Consider the following 17,584-nt stretch of genomic DNA (forward strand, 5'->3'; position numbering starts at 1 on the left):
ACTGGGTAGGATTTTTCTCACCTCTTTAAATATTTGGTACAATTCACCAGTAAATTACTCAGGTAAGAAATCTTCCTTTTTGGAAGGCTTTTAAATTATAAATTCAATTTATTTATTAGTTATAGGATGAGTCAGGTTATCTATTTCACCTTGGGTGAGTTTTGGTACTTTGTTGTTTTTGAAGAATTTCTCCATTTCATCTAAATTTTTGAGTTTAATGTGCACAGAATTGTTCAGACTATTCCTTGTTATTCTTTTAATGTCTGTGTGCCTGCAGTGATCTCTTTTCTTTCATTCCTGATATTGATAATTTTTTTGTTTTCCTTTGTCAGTTTGCTGGCAGTTTATCAATTTTATTGATCTTTTCAAAGAATAAGCTTCTGGTTTCACTGATTTTCTCTGTCATTTTCCTGATTTCAACTTCATTGATTTCAGCTCTTTCTATTTCCTTCCTCATGCTTTGGATTTATTTTAAGCCTCTTTTTCTAGCTTCTTAAAATGGAAGCCTCGATTATTGATTTGAGACCTTTCTTTTCTAATATGAACATTTAATGCTATAAACTTTCCCCTAAACACTGCTTTACCTGCATCCCAAATATTTTGATACATTATCTTATCATTTTTCTTATTGATTTCTAGTTTAATTCCACTATGGTCAGAGAACATACTTTGTATATTTTAATTCTTTTAAATTTGTTAAGGTTTGTTATGACCAGGATCTGGTCTATCTTGGTCTCCTAGTTGCAATCAAAAAGAAAGTGAATTCTGAAATTGTTAGGTGGAGTGTTCTATAATATGGCACAAATGAACCTAACTACAAAACAGAAACAGACTCATAGACATAGAGAACAGACTTGTGGTTGCCAAGGGGGAGGGGGAGGGAAAGAGATGGACTGGGAATTTGGGGTTGGTAGATGCAAACTTTTACATTTAGAATGGATAAACAACAAGGTCCTAATGTATAGCACAGGGAACTATATTCAATATCCTGTGATAAACCGTAATGGAAAAGATTATAAAAAAAGAATGTATATATGTGTATAACTGAGCCACCTTGCTGTATAGCAGAGACTGGCACAACACTGTAAATCAAATATACTACAATTAAAAAAATGAAACAAACAAAGAAAAGAGTTTGAAATGTCAGTTAGATACAGGTGGTTGATGGTGGTGCTAAGTTATTCTGTATCATTGCTGGTTCTATCAATTACTAAGAGAAGCTGAGTCACCACACGTAGCAGTTGCTCAAGTAGGGGTCAAAACGGCACTTTTGAAGGACAAGATGGCTGAGTCCTCACGGCCGCATTGGGTTGTTCATTGCACCATCTTGGGAGGCAGACACACATGGGTTTGAATCTCCACAGTCCCCCTGCTCCCTAAGGGGGAATTCATGGTTAACAGCTGAGTTTCAGACATCACCTATGTACATCCAAACACACATATGCCTAGAACTAACTTTTCATTTCTTTTTTTTTTTTTTTTTTTTTGTTTTTTTTATACTGCAGGTTTAACTTTTCATTTCTTATGACATTTTTGAGGAGGGAAGTTTGATGGAGTCCGGGTATTCACTGCCTTTGCCCGTCCCTGACCTAATAAACGTTTTGTTGTTTTCTCTGAGACTTTGTGGGCTGATAAGGAGTAATGGTTAGAGAAGTTGGGATAAGTCGAAAGGGGCTAAATTAAGTTGCATTTAAAAAAGAGCTCATTGCTATGAAGGAGAAAATACTTGATTTGGAAGGGAGTGAAAAGGAGAAATTTAGAGGCGCATCTGTGAGGATGAGAGGGCTTCAGGGGAGACGTGTTGAAGGGGGACTTTTAGGGAGCTGAGCAAAATATCAGGAGGTGTAATTCCCCCTCTGCCAATACTCCAAGAGTCTTCAGTAAAGACTGACTTGACTCTTTGATGCCTTTTAGTCGCACTTGTGTTTCTTCGGGCTATGATGTCTTGCCGAGTTGGGCCTGAAGGTCAGACAGAGGCCAAGCTGTCATTCAACGCATTAATTTGTGGGACACCCTACAGGAGCTTGGGGGAGTAGGGTTTCTTTCTTTCCAGGCCCAGAAGGCACAGAACTATGCTCCCTATGCCAGCAGGGGAGAATTGGCCAGAAGTTTACACGTTGGAATTCAGCGAACTCCTTAATTTTGAAAGAACTGTATTTAAAGTGGATCACTTCCTCCAAGAGCAGGTCATCAAATCCCTCAGAGCACAGTTGTCTGGTTACTTCAAAAAATATATTCTTCCCTTTGTCAAGTTCACAGAACTAGGAGAAACCACTTGGCGGTGGTGGTAGTGGTGGTGGGGCTTTAATTAGAAATGCCTGGGGGAAAGAAAGGGGAAACAATCCATCCCAGATCTTGAACCCACTCCCTCCTGTCACTTGCCCCCAACTCTCTGAGTTCTAAATGGGAAGGAGATAATTAGAACCAATGATAATAATAGCTTGTTGTACCCAGCAATTATTGAGCGCTTGCTGGATGCCAGATCATTTCACATGCAGTGAAAGTGCCTAGGCCAGGACCTGACATTAGGAAGATGCTCAGAAAGTATTTGCTGACTGACTAATATTGGCCTATTCTGCCAATGATGTTTCAGTGCTCAGGGATTTTGTTCCTTTTAACCGTAAGTCAGCTGCCATCTCAAGAGAAAGACAGGCCCATGAGGCCATCTCCTGAATAAAGCAACACTTCTCCACCTTCAATATTTCAGACTTTTGTTATAAATGGCAGAAACCCAACCCAAAAAAACCTAAACAAAAAAAGGGAACTTATCAATTCATATGATCACACCACAGAAAGTAGGGGGTGGGGAGCAGGGACTTCTCTCTCTTCCTCCCTCTGCTTCTTGTCTCTGCTGGCTTCATTCTCTCCTAATTCAGATGGTCTCCCCCCGGGGGTGGGGAACATGGCTGCTGGCGTCTCCCCCACTCACAGCCTCTGAGTCTTGTTAGCCTGGAAACAAGAAAGATTCTTCCGCAGTAGAAATATCCCAGGGAAGGATGTTGATTGGCTCCACTTGGGTCACGTGCCCATCTCTAGACCAATCCTAGGGAAGTATTTTGATTGGTTCTACTTGGGTCACATGCCCATCTCTAGACCAATCATTGTAGCTGGAGAGATGGGACAGTATGATTAGGGTCACGTGACCCTCTTTGGTTGGGGGAAGTCTGTTGGTATCCATTACCTGAAGGAATGGAGCAGTGTTCTTAACTGTAGGCAACAGAAGCTAACTTTTGCTGATTTAAGCAGTGCAACTGGGTGCTCACACGTGAGCTAGGGAATCATGCTTGGTGCTAACCAGGTGGAAACAAACCCCCAAAGCCATCGCAGCCCCAGTCTGATAACTATAGGCTGTGGCTAGCACCACTGCCCCGCCACGCCGGGAACGTGATCTTGTTGCCACTGCCACCAAGGGGCCAGCAGCTTCTTTGTCTGGCTCTGGACCCAAAGGCCAACATGAGTGTATATGATGGGTGCAGCCCATGACACCCATGCTTCAGCTGCAAGGGAGGATAGGAAATCAAGTAGCTGTATTTTAGTATTGTGGGTGGCCAAAACTCAGAACAAATGTACACCACAGGGTATATATTGTACATTTGTGCACGGCCACTAACCACTTTGTTCCTGGGGATTTTGTTCCTTCAATGTAGACCTGTTTCTACTAAATGTCAAATGAGAGGTAACCAGATCTCCTTTTGTAGTGGAGTCCACCCCATTAAATCTTGGCACTTGCAAGCGGCTCCTCTTCATGCTAAGAAGGTCACGACTTGATGTCTGGGCTGGCGAGCAACATTTCTCTCTTTCAGATTTTCCAAATGGGCTTTCTTGGGAAGCAGCTCCAGGCATCATTAATTTAAACATCTTTAATCTGATTTCTTTTGCAATTCTCTGCTTTAATCAGAGGTCAGCTGTCACAGCTCAGTTGTTAAGATGGGTCAGTTTCCTTGATGGACATCATTTCCGTGACACTTTGGATCCTTTGCTGGAGATTTCCTGAGGGCAAACTGAATTGGCAGGAAGTGAAAGGAGACACGGGGGCGGGGGTCCAGGGTGGTGGGAGAATTCATTATCCTCACTGCAGCGGCTGAGCTCAGTTTCACTCAGAGGCAGAGGGAGGCCCTGGCTGCCGTCCCCCGATCCCCTGGTCACTGGGAACGCCTTACTCTGCTTTTCCATCCACCCTCCTCAGGGAGCCAGGCCCTGCCTTAAAAAAAAATCTTTTTATTGTGGTGAAATACACATACCGTAAAAGTCGCCATTTAAATTACTTAAAAACATACAGTTCGGTGACAATTTGTACGTTTACAATGTCGTGCAACACCGCTACTGTCCAGTTGCAGAACATTTTCATCACCCTAAAAGGAAACCCCATACCCACTAAGCAGTGGCTCCCCCCCGGCCCCTCCCCCCAGCCCTGGGCAACCACAGATCTGCTTTCTGTCTCCATGGGTTTGCCTATTTTACGTTCTGGATATTTCCAGATTTGATGCATGTGATTCCATATACGTGGAATCATACATACGTGGCCTTTTGTTTCTAGTTTCTTTCATAATGTTTTTGAGGTTCATTCATATTGTAGCATGCGTCAGTACTCCATTCCTTCTTATTATTGAATAATATGACATATTTTGTTTATCCATTTATCTGTGATGGACATTTGGGTTGTTTCCACCTTTTGGCTAGTGCGAATAATGCTGCTGTGTTGGTGTACAAGTTTTTGTTTGAACACCTGTTTTCTACTCTTTGGGGTATACACCTAGGAGTGGAATTGTTGGACCATATGGTAATTCTGTGTTTAATTTTTTGAGTAACTGCCAAACTGTTTTCACCGTGGCTGCCCCATCTTACATTCCCACTGCCCTGCTCTTCTTGACCTGGCGTCTTTAAATGTTTTGCAGTGATTTTTCTTGGCTGTCACGCTTCCCTTCCATTACCTTGGAGACAGGCTTTCAGAATCTTCTGGTTGACCAGAGCCAGTCTGCTGAACAGTCCAAGCTAATGTACTGGGAGGGGGTTAGGGATGTCTTGTCTGAGCCAAGTGCTGTATCACAGGGGCTTCTTGACTGAATCCCTTCATCTGTGCCACTTGACACAGAGGAAGTGGTGCTGACAGTGGGCATTTAGTCCTGGTAGGAAGGGAACTATGGCTGTGACAGGAGTGGGGGGGGGTCCTGATTTGGGGGCAGGTGGGGCTTTATAGAATCGCTGGCTTTAATGCCCCTGTCCCCAATACAAAGACTGTCCAATTCTGACCTTGTTCTACAAGCATCTGCGGGAAATTATTCAAATAATGGGAGAGTATAAATTAAGGGGAATTACTAAAGAAACTTGGATACAGCTTATGGTGTTTTAAATGTACTGATTAAGCTCGTGAGTTTATCAAACAATGAATGAAAGGGCTTGGACTCTTCTTGTTCTATCCATCCATTCACACAACACTTATTTATTGAGCTCCTACTATGTGCCCGTGTGTGCTAGGGCTTGGGGACATGAAGGAGACTGAGTCAAATGTGGTCTTTGTCCTTTGGGGGACACTTTCTCGTGGGTCACTTTCTACAGTGGACAATCACAGCTCTTTCCTCAGGGCACCTCAGCACCTCCTCCAGGGGTTGGATTCCAAAGGCAAAACATAAGAAGTCTAGGTATAGAAAAATTGTTTGTTGATTCCTTTAACTACTCATGAAGATCACTGTACATGGGTTTTTTGTGTGCTGCTTGAGTAGAAATAGTTGGGTAAAGCCGTGCACCATATGAGGGGAAACAGAAGGACAGGCACATCATGGTGAGAATGCTTTTGGCTGCAAGTAACAGAGAATGCAATGCATCTGGTTTAACTCTGAAGGAAAATGCATCATCACACGTGACGAGAAAGGCATGCATAGGGCAGCTCCAAAGTTCTCTTCTCTTTGCTCTTTTCTTCTCCCCAGGCTGGCTTTCCTCATGGTTTCAGGCTGCAAAGTTCCAGGGGTCCTATGCAGACACGACACCACTGAGTGGAAGAAGAGGGGCTCTTTCTTCCTTGTGCCTCTTTTTCTAGAAGCTTTATAGCTTAGCTTTTACACTTTGGCCTGTGAGTCATCTCAACTTAATTTTAGTGTATGGTGTGCGGTTGGGATCCAGGTTCATTCTTTTTCCATACAGATATCCAACACCATTAGCTCAAAAAGACTTCCCTTTCCCATTGGCACCTCTGTCAAAAATCAATTGCCCAGGGATGTGCAGATCTATTTCAGGACTCTTTGCTGTTCTATTGGCTGATTCATCTTTCTTTTTGCCTATATTACTCTGTCTTAAATACTACTGCTTTAGAATAAGCCTTCAAATCAGGTAGTGTAAGACCTCTGACTTTGTTCTTTTGTGTCTCTTCTGGAGACACACTAGCAGGGTTCCTTCATGTCCCATTGGCCTGGACAGCCTCAAATGCCCATTCCCAGCTCAACCACTGGCCAGGGGACTGGGACTACATGGGTGACCTAGCCCATCAGAATTTCCCTTGGAGAGGGGAATGGGTCACTTCTTCTTCAAATCATGTGGAAGAAGAGTAGACACCTGAACCCGAAAGTCAGGGGAGAAAGCCAGGCTTTCCAGGAAGAAGTGGGGAAAACTTTAGGGTAAGAAGCCAACAGTGTCTGCCAAAATGCACAAAGCAGCTCAGTGGAATTTTTAATTATAGGAGAGAGAGAGAGAGCTAGAACAAAGGAATAAAAGGGACATACAGTAAACCTCAACTCATTCTGGATATTCTTCCCAGCCACTGATGACAATGACAAAGGTGACATCATGGCCATAAGTGACAACAAGGCTTAGCATACAGCACAGTGAGCAACGACCCCTGCCAACGAGGCCAACGAGGTGGGCTCCTTCTCCCCCGACGACAGCATCAGGGGCTCGGCAATACATAAGCTCCATCCGAGGGATGACAAGCCAGGTCTGGGTGGTGGGGAGCGAGTCTTTGAGCTGTGCTCTGGCTTAGCTCTTGTCGTTGTTCGTTCTTGAAGGCATGGGGATGAGTAACAGCTCCTGTAACTCTTGAGCTACTCAAATATTTCTTGGGACCATCTCAAACCATTCCTTATGGTACATGTGACTTGGAGGCTGGTCCCACAGAGGGATGGCTTCAGCAGTAAATCACTCAAGTGCCCGCACACAGTTATGCCGATTCTGACTCCCTAGTCCTCCTCCTCATCCTAAGTAGCTCCATCTTCCCGACTTATTTGTCAGCTCCTTCGACTCCCCGCTAGTCCTGTCCCCCAGGGCCCTCACTTAATTCTTCAATTCCTTCTAGAAGAGAGAAACAAGGCTTTGAGGCTGTTTCTACTTCTCAGGCCCTGGGCGTGTGACCACAGAAGGACGGGCAGACTTATGTACACCATTGCTTCTCTCTCTCCTTTCATTTTCCCCAGGCACTTTGGTGAGACATGGTAGGATATGACTTTACGGCATTTCAAAGGTGCTGAGGGTCTGAAACTTGAGTCCAAGTCCAGCCCAAGGAGCTGCTCACCCAGGTCCACGTTAGCTCTAGAAGTTCTGCTTGCTGGGACTCCTGTACAAATCATCCCCCTGTGTTTCTGAGGCAGCGTGAAGTGGAGGAGCTGATCTCGGGTCCTGTAGAAAGGCAGGCGTGGATGCCAAGTCCAGCCTGCACACAGGACTTCATCTCTCTGAGCCTCAGTTTCCCCACCTGTCACATGAAGGGTAAATATTGACCTCAGCGGAGATCTAAGGGGGTGTTTGGCAGAGTGTCTGGCAGTCAATAAGGATCTGGCAACTGCTATCCATCATTAGTCTTTTTACTCTTTCAGAGGAATAAAGCAGGTTCCTTCAGGGAGAGGGCTGGGGTGGGATGAGGTGAGAGGTGGGTGTTAGAATCACAGAGGCTCTGATCTGACCGAGACTAGGATGCCTTTAGGGAGTGGGAGGTGAGGAAGCGAAAGGAAGGCCCATTGGTAGGGAGGGGCCGCTTTTCTTGGACCGGCCAAGTATCTAGACCCCTGGGTTCTGATCCAGACGCTCAGCTGGTCTTGGATCCCAGTGTAGACACAGTAGACAGGCCTGGATTTCCAAGCCAAGGCTGAGAGAAGGTGACGGGTGGGGGGAAGCCATAACAGTGCATGCCTCCTTTAAGCTGACGGGCCAGACCCACGGTGCTCTCCATAACAAACATGCGGTATGCTAGGAAACAAACAACTCCACTGAGGCTGCTCCTTCTGGCAACAGGGGGAAAATGTGGGTTATCTCGAGTTCAAAAACGTGGGCTCCCAGGAGGTCTGTAAAGTCGAGGTGGCGGGATGAAAGTTGGTTGATGAGGTTTGGTTGTGTTTTCTCTGGCCTCCTGGGCCTCCTGTGCTCAGGCTCGGCACTGCGGGCCTTGTCACTTGGGTGACCATGTTTACGTTCCTGGGAGCATTGAGCGCTGGGAAAGGCTCAGCTAGGCCATCCTGGATGACAGGTGCCTGCCCAAGGCTCCCTCCCACGGCAACTGGGGGAGGCTTTGCTACCATGAGCTCAGACGTTCCCTTGCATCCTTCTTGTGTCTCCAAGGGACCCCGGAGATGGTTCTAGAGTGGGGGAGTTGCAAGAACCACTGGAGGCCATCTTGTCAGCCCCCTTCCATCCCCCAGATTCTACAAATGAGGAACCAAGACAGAGAGGGCAAGGACCTCGCTCAAGGTCACAAGGCTATTTGGGGACTCAAATCCTTTGGTCCAACCTGTTCTTGTGATCAGCCTGAGGAGAAGCATCTTGCTTTCTTTGGGACCAGTTCTGCTCTCAGCTCCTCGGGAAGAAGATTTATGGCTTCTTGGCATCTACAGGTTCGACCCTCTGAACTTCGACCTTTCTGAAATGCAAATTGGAACAGGTTGCTTCCTGAGGGACAGTCTTCAGTAGCTCCCCAGGGCCTCTGCAGAAACCCAACGCCCTTTGTAAGACACGTAAGGCCCCTCAAGATCTGGCCTTTGTCCTCTCCTCTGCCACCACCCTCCAGTTGTACGGGCTAGCAGTGGGTCTCTCGTGTCCTCCTGCCTTTGCACATGCTGTTCCTACTCCTCGAATGCCCTTCCCCTCTTGTCCTTGAAGGCTTCTCAGGCTCACTCTGTGGCCTCTTCTGACTCCTGGGCTCAGCCACTCCTTCCTCTGAGCTCCCAGAGCTCTTGGTAATTCCTCTATTAGCACTTAGCTCATTGACTTAGAATTATTTGTTTACATGTCTCTTCTCCCCTGGGTAGGAAGCATGTCTTACACATCTGTATGTCCCCCCTTCCCCAGCAGGGCCTAGCAGAGCGCTGGACACCCAGCTTAGGCTCAGCCAATGTATGTATGCAGAGTGAATGACCGAAGGACTCATTTGTCCTCAAAGGTCCCCTGCACGGTGCCTGAAATGTCACCGTCTGTGAGCCCTGCCTGGTTCCTGGCTCCTGTTCGCCTTTGCCTTTCCACAGCTGGGGCCTCTTTTCTCTCTCCAACAGCTGGCCCAGCCCTGCCCAGATTCTGGGGCCAGCCACAGCCTTAGCACAGGGAGATTTAAAGAGCCAGTGTTCAGAAGTGCAGGTGACTCAACCTCCCATGAGCTGGACCGTGAGTTCTACTGTCACCTGGGTCTAGGCACTTGGTTCCTACCATATCCCATGAGACAGGCAGCTCCCCGGAGACCATTTTCCCTGGACCCTAGTCCTTCTTATAAAAGGTCCTTGCCCTGGTCTAGAACTGGGTCCCTGAGGATGTGTGTCACTTCTTCCCCATGGCCAGCGCCCAGACATAGGGCTTCTATGATACCCGCTGACCCATTTAGGTGGCAAACCTTCATCGGGTACCTACCATGTGCAGGTATTGGGTCTCTGCTGCCCCAGAGCTCAGAGTCGGGGTGGGAGGGGCAGAGAAGACATTGGTGATATAGTGTGGTCACCACTAGGACAAGGGGTCAGACGAGGGGCTGTGGGGTCACAGGGCAAGGTGCCGAAGTAACCTCAGAGGTGGGGTCTGAGCTGAGATGGAGGGGGAAGGAGAAGTTATGGGCGGGAGGTGGCGGGGGGGCTTCCTCCTGGTTGGGGGCTCCGGAAGGGAGGGGCTGGAGAAATCCACCGCCCCCCCCCCCCCCGCCCCCCCTACAGACCCAGAACTTTCAGCCATGTCCATGGGGCTGCCTGCCCCTGTCCTGGGAGCATGATTTTCTCAGGGGAGGGGCTGAAAAGTGAGAGGACCAAGCTGGGCTCCCTCGTATGCTTCTCAAAACCAGGAAGGCCCACAAAACTGTCTCTTCTTTATTTATTCAGTCAGTATTGAGTGAGCCCCCACCACGTGCCAGGGACTGGGCTGGGGCACTGGAGGCTGACTGGGGGAAACAAGATGCAGCCCTGCCCTCAAGGGGCTCCTAGGCCAGTAGGGAGAGAGACGTAGAAATAAGCCATGAGAGCACAGGCTGAGCTGAGCAGTGGGGGGGTGCCCGACCCTCTCCAGGTGGTGGGAGGGAGCACTGTCTGGGAGGGGATGGCTGTAGGCACCCAGGCAGCACCACTAGCATCTCACATGCATCCCAGAAACCCCCATGGGATCCAGGGGATCTAGCGAGGCAGGTGGGCAGAGGGGCATCCCCCATCCTCTGGGGTCATCAGATGACCTTAGACGATGTCTGATAACACTTAGAAGAGGCAGCAGAGCCCAGGGGCTTTGGAATCTTTCTAGAGCTGGCTTCTAATCGACTCTCTACTACTTGAGAGCTGAGTGACTTTGGGCTAATGACTGAGCTTCAGTCTGCTCATCTGTAAAATGGGTTTAGTGTTAGTGCCTCCCTCTAGGGTTACACCGAGCACTCGAGGAAATAATAACTATGTGAAAACGCTTAGCACATACTAGCTGCTCAACTTCCGTTGCTTGATTATAATAACAGTGATAGACAACAACTGGGAAGCACAGATTCCTGAGGAAAGAAAGGGAGTTACTGTGTGTGTGTGTGTGTGTGTTTGGGGGTCAGTTTTTAGGGGGCTGGGTGGAGGGAGCCACAAAAGCCAGGGCCCGTGGGCAGCCCTCCAGGGCAGGGGCAGCGCCGTTCCCCCTCCCTCTCCCGCCCCCGCAGCGAGGCGCGCGGTCGGCGGGAGGCGCAGGTGTCCAGTGACTCCCATGCGTCCCCATCCCTTGCGGCCTTGGCCGAGGGCCCGGCTCCCTTCTGCCGTCCGCCCCGCGTCCTCCCCTAACCTCGGGTCTGGACTGGCGAGCAGCGGGGCCGGGAAAGTTTGAGTCACAGTGAGGGGAGCGGAGGAGGCGGGGCCCGTGACCCTGAACGGGGTGGGCTCTAAGACCGCCTCGGTCTCCCAGCAGGGGGACCCCGCCGCAAACCCACGTCCCGCGCGCACCGGCCGCGGTCCGACGGAGCGAGGCGCCGCGCCGCGCTGCAGCCGTGCGTCGGGTGGCCGCTGGGCGCACCAGGGCGGTCGCGCTCTCAAGGCCCCGCGAGCCTCCACCGCGGCAGCCGCAGCCCCTCGGCCGCGCTCAGCAAGGATGCCCCGGGCGCCGCTCCTGCGGCTGCTGCTGGCGGTCTCGGCGGCAGCGGCGGTGGCCGGCGAGCCCGGGACGGCGCTGCCCCCTACCACGGGGGACGCCACCCTGGCCATCGTCTTAGACGTTACCGGCTCCATGTGGGACGACCTGATGCAGGTGATGCACGGCGCCTCGCGCATTCTGGAGCGCAGCCTGAGCCGTGGCAGCCAGGCCATCGGCAACTACGCGCTGGTGCCCTTCCGTGATCCAGGTAGCGTCCCCCCGCGCCCCCGGCGGCGTCCGCCGCGCCCTGGCCCGGCGCCCTGGCGCGGTGTGCTCTCCCGCCCGCATTGCGCCCCGGGCGCACTGGACGCCCGCAGGCTGCACCGCGGCCCGGCGGGGGCGCCTTCTCGACGCCTTCACTCTGCCCGAGCCCGGGCACCTGGGGCAGGCCTTGCAGCCGCCGGGTCCTTTCCCCGGGAACCTGCTCTCCCCTTCTCCCGCGCCTCCCGGCTTGCGTCGTCAGGCCAGTGACGGAGAGGCGGGGGCACTGCGTTCAAAGGCCGCGCAGCCACCTCCTGGCTCTGCGACTTGAGCAAGTGACCTCACCTTCCGGAGCCTCACCTTCCCCCTTTAGGAAACGGGGCGAGAACTGCCTCCCAAAGTTGCTGAGATGTTGAAATGGGTCCTTCGTGTCCAGGGCCTGGCACGCATGAGCCTCCGCAAGGTTTGCGGATTTGCCTTTGTTAATTCTTCAAATTCGCTCCCGTCGTGGGCTTCGGGGGCCAGAAGAGCCACCCAGGCAGGAGAACTTCGCGTCTTGTCCCTCACCTGTTCTCGCGAGAAAAACAGCAGCCAGGTCGCCTCTACCCGCAGTATTCTCACTGCCAGGTCCCCCCACCTAACCCCTTCTACCCTGCAGACAGCCCCACCTTCCCTGCAGCCCCCTGTCTTTCAGCTCGGTGTTAGGGGCATGCCCTAGAAAAGACCCCTGGGAGACCCCACTGTGGGGAGTTTCAGGGAAAACAGCTGTGGCGCGTGCTTAGACTCCCAACTTTCTGAGTGGCAGGACTGCTTTTTCTCCAACATTTTTAATGAAAAACTTCAGACTTACAGCAAAATGGGGGTGGGAAATACATAAACACCTGTCTGCCCACCGCCCAGATCCTGTGATTAATTTTACTCTGTTTTATCACGTTTCTCTCTATTAGTCACCTCTCTAGCAGGATAGCTTTATAAAGCCAAAAAATAAAATAAAAATGGCAGATTCCTTGCAGAATTGCTCTGCAAAGTGTTCTTGTGCTGAAAAAATACACAATGGCCCAAGGCTATATGAGCTAGTAAGCCCTTTCAGAAGAATTTTTCTTTATTAATCACAGCATCATTACAGATATTTGAAAAATGGGCCGCAGTCGGTGTACATAATCCCACGCAGCCCTCAGGCTGAGTGTGGAGTCCCTCTGCTTCCAGGAGTTCTGGGCTCTGCAGCTCAAGGCACAGAAGTCAGAGGTCTAGAAAAAGTTTCCTGGGAACATCAGAAGGACAGCTCCCACCTGGGGGTCAGGGGGCAGCAAGGTTGGTGGAATTGTGAAGACGTGGGGTGTGAGGTGTGTCCTGGGGGTTTCAGCTTTGACGCAGTTCACCCTCTACCCCCCTAACTTTCTCGCTCCCTTTCTGGGTCATTCTTGGGCTTCCAAAGATATTGCATTGAGAGAGCTTAGGGATCATTTAATCCAACGCTTCTCTTACAATTGGAGAAACTGAGGCTCAGGACACGGATGGGAATTATGCAAGGCCACCTGCCAGGCTGATGTAATTTCTGATTCATAACCCGTATTTGTCCCTAAAATGCTTGGCTGCAGTTGTAGGGCAGGAGAGCAGCCTGTTGGAACCAGACATAGTGTCCCGGGACCCATAGTGTCCTCACTGCCCCCTCTCTGGCCATCATCTTCATGAAGCCCTCGTGCCATCTCCAACCTCTCCTCCCTGGGTGCCGAGCGCGTGCCTGACTCTCCAGCCTTCACTCCATCTTCTATGAAACAAAAAATCCCATCCTTCTCCCCGCCCCTGCTCCCCAAACCATACTCCCTAGAGACACCCCAGGTCCAGTGGAGGGGGACCTCAGCGTTTATTGAGCCTCTGCTGTGTGCACAATCTTGTGAGGCTTCCAGTGTGAAGGGGGCAGGGTTCACACCAAGGAGCTGGCAGTCTGCTGGCGACAAGCCAGGCAGAGGGTGGAAGGTGTCACTCCTGACAGCTCCTGACTATCGGCTAGCAAGGGAAAGGACAAACCAAAGGCTCTCTGAGGAAGCATCATTGGAGCAGGACTTGAAGAAGATGAAGGGAAATTTATCAGCTTTGGACCATTTGGCAGTGCTAGCTGCCAGGGATGCAGTGGGACGGAGGTCTCCCTGAGCACATGAAACTCCCTGGGTGGTGGCGGACATGTAGGGGCAGGTGTGTGTGGGTGTGGAGCCAGGGCGTAGGAGGGGTGAAATGGGAAAGCGGGGAGAGGCGAGATTGGTCCTGGCTGTGACCGTGGAACTGAGGACTCGGAGCACTTAGATTTCCTTCTATGGGCTGTGAGCAGCCACTGAGGGCTTCTGAGCAGGGATTGGATCTGTGGTTTAGGTTAGGCTGTGTCTTTTGAATCAACCAATGGAATTCCCTTTGGTGGAAGAGGAGCTGAGAGTCAGGGGTTTTAGCTGACAGTTCAGGCCCCCCAGGGCTGCGTCCTGGGGGGGGCCTTCTTAAAGGAACCCCCTACCTTCCACCCCAAAGACCACGCTTTGCAGGGCAGGTTTCAGTGGTTCTGGACTGCACATGCTTGGAGATAAACCAGAACCTGTGCTTTGGAAATATTTTTTAAAGTTTTTAAATGAAAAAAAGTGGTATGTTCCCAAACTGCAAAGTTAGACTTTTGCTAATGGTTTTATTTTGGCTGAAATTTAGGTTGTTTTCAGGTTTTCTCTATTAAAATGTTGCAAAAAAGCACTCTGGTGTGTAAATCTTTGTCTGCATCTTTGATTGGTTTTTTCATTGGATTAAGTTTTTGGAAGTGGAATTCCTAGGTCGATATAAACACACTGAGTGGGTAGGCAACTCTTCAAATTGTTTTCCAATGTTTTGGGAGTTTAAACTTCTACCAGAGGCATTTGAGGGGACCGTTTCAGAGCAGCTGCCCCCAACCCTAGGGATTAGGGTAACATTTTTTTTCCTAATTCAAAAGATGGAAAATGATATCTTCTTATTTTAATTGCTAGTGAGGTTCAGTAAGTTCTCAAGTGTTAACTAGATGTTTTTGTGTGTGAATTTCTTCTTTTGTAAATTGTCAGTTCCTTTACTCATTTTTCCATTCCGGATTTTTAGTGGTTTTCTTATCAGTCAGTATGAGGACTTTATATTGATGATATTAGTTGTTTTTTGTTACGTGGTTAGCATTTTTCCTAGTCATTTGTCTTTTAATATTTGTGATTCCTGATGTTTTGAAGTTTTAGATGTTTATGTAGCAAGATCTATTGCCTTTTTCCCTTTGTAATTTCTTCACTTTCATTCTCAGAAAGATTTTTTTCTATCACAAAATCAGTTAGGTACATGTTCTAGGTTTTTTCATTTGTTTTCTTTTTTTTCTCTTCATATTTAATTTTTTAACCTGGAATTTAAAAAAAATTGGCACTGGTATTAAAAATAATTTGATGTAATTCTTCTTGAACAGGATAATTGATGGTACAGTTACATTTTATCAAATAATCCTTTTTCATTCATTTAGATCCTGCCTTTATCCAAAATTACTTTATATCCATTAATTTACCTGGGCTTTCCATTCTGTCCCATTGTATGACAGTTCTTGTGCCAGGAGCACCTTGTATTTGGCTTTATAATATTTGGCCTTATAGTAGGGTAAATCCTTCCTCCTATTCTTAAAAAAAAAATTTACCACCAGCCTTATTGAAATACAATGGACACATAATATTGGGTTAGTTTAAGATGTCCAATGTATTGATTTGATACATTTATATATTGCAAAATGATTACCACCATAGCAGTTAGCTAATGCCTCCATCATGTCACATAATTACCATTTCTTTTTTTGTGGTGAGAACATTTAGGATCTACTTTCTTGGCAATATTCAAGTACATAATACAGTATTATTAGTGATAATTACTATGCTGTACATTCGATTCCCAGAACTTATTCATCTTATAACTCTAAGTTTGTACCCTGTGACTAACATCTCCCCATTTCTCCCACTCCCTGATTCCTGGAAACCACCACTCTACTCTCTGTTTCTCTGAGTTTCACTTTTTTTTTTTTTTTAGATTCCACATATAAATGAGATCATACAGTGTTTGTCTTTCTCTGTCTGACTCATTTCACTTAGCATAATGCCCTCAAGGTCCATCCAAGTTGTCCCAAACAGCAGGATTTCCTTCTTTCTCATGGCTGACTAGTACTCCATTGTGTATATAAGCTGTATCTTCTTTATCTTTTCATTGGCTGACAGTTTTAAAATTTTAATAAACTTTTATTTTTAGAACAGTTTTTTTTTTTTTTTTTTAATAAATTTATCTTTGGCTGCTTTGGGTCTTCGCTGCTGTGTGCGGGCTTTCTCTAGTTGCAGCAAGCTGGGGCTACTCTTTGTTGTGGCGCGCGGGCTTCTCATTGCAGTGGCTTCTCTTGTTGCGGAGCATGGGCTCTAGGCGCGTGGGCTTCAGTAGTTGTGGCTCTTGGGCTCTGGAGTGCAGGCTGAGTAGTTGTGGCACACGGGCTTAGTTACTCCGTGGCATGTGGGATCTTCTCACACCAGGGCTCGAGCCCGTGTCCCCTGCATTGGCAGGCGGATTCTTAACCACTGTGCCACCAGGGAAGCCCTAAAACAGTTTTAAATTTACAGAATTATTGCAAAGAAGTTCCCATATACCCAACACCCAGTTTTCCCTTTTATTAACATCTTATATTACAATGGTACATTTATCACAATTAACAAACCGTACTGATATGTTATTTTTTTTTTAAGATTTTTTTTGATATGGACCAATTTTAAAGTCTTTATTGAATTTGTTACAATATTGCTTCTGTTTTATGTTTTGGTTTTTTGGCCTTGAGGCATGTGGGATCTTAGGGATCCCGACCAGGGATCGAACCCGCACCCCTGACATCGGAAGGTGAAGTCTTAACCACTGGACCGCCAGGGAAGTCCCCATATGTTATTATTAACTAAAGTCCGTTACTTTTTTTTTTTTGGCTGCATTCTGTCTTCGTTGCTGCGCACGGGCTTTGTCTCTAGTTGCGGTGAGCTGGGGCTACTCTTCGTTGTGGTGCGCAAGCTTCTAATTGCGGTGGCTGCTCTTGTTGCAGAGCGCGGGCTCTAAGCACACAGGCTTCAGTAGTTGTGTCGCGCAGGCTTCAGTAGTTGTGTCGCGCAGGCTTCAGTAGTTGTGGCTCACGGGCTCTAGAGTGCAGGCTCAGTAGTTGTGGCAGACGGGCTTAGTTGCTCCGCGACATGTGGGATCTTCCCAGACCAGGGCTTGAACCCATGTCCCCTGCATTGGCAGGTGGATTCTTAACCACTGCACCACCAGGGAAGTCCTAAAGTCCATTCTTTATTCAGATTTCCTCAATTTTCCCCTAACATTTGTTCCAGGAGCCCATCCAGGATCCCGTTTAGTTGTCATGTCCCTTAAGTCTTCTTTTGGTTGTGATGGTTTTTCAAACTTTGTTTTTGATGACCTTGACAGTTTTGACGAGTATTGCCCAGATGTTTTGTCCCTCAGTCATGATTTGCCTGATGTTTTTCTCCGGTTAGACCGGGTGATGGGAGGAAGACCACAGAGGAACAATGCCATTCTCATTATATCATGTCAAGGGTACATGCTATCATTATGACTTATCACTGTTGACGCTGACCTCGATCACCTGGTTGAGGTTGTCAGGTGTCTTCACTGTAAGTGTACTCTTTTCTTTCTCCTTTTCTGTACTGTCCTCTTTGGAAGAAAGTCACTTACACGCAGCCCACACTTAAGAAGTAGGGAGCTGTGATCCACCTTCTTGAACATGGGGTATTTACATAAATTGTTTGGAAATCTTCTGCGTGAGAGAGTTGATTCTTTTCCA

At 48.3% G+C, this 17,584-nt stretch overlaps 1 protein-coding gene across 1 annotated transcript in view; it reads left to right on the forward strand.

The window, feature by feature from the left end:
* Positions 1 to 11,490: 11,490 nt before the first annotated feature.
* Positions 11,491 to 17,584, forward strand: part of HMCN2 (hemicentin 2) — a 154,142-nt gene continuing 148,048 nt past the window's right edge. Inside the window, exon 1 of the mRNA XM_059925832.1 lies at positions 11,491 to 11,740. Coding sequence (XP_059781815.1) covers positions 11,491 to 11,740 — 250 coding nt within the window. The remainder of the gene's footprint in view (positions 11,741 to 17,584) is intronic.

The sequence above is a fragment of the Balaenoptera ricei genome, chromosome 6 (genome assembly GCF_028023285.1).
Source record: "Balaenoptera ricei isolate mBalRic1 chromosome 6, mBalRic1.hap2, whole genome shotgun sequence".
In the NCBI taxonomy this organism is placed as follows: Eukaryota; Metazoa; Chordata; class Mammalia; order Artiodactyla; family Balaenopteridae; genus Balaenoptera; species Balaenoptera ricei.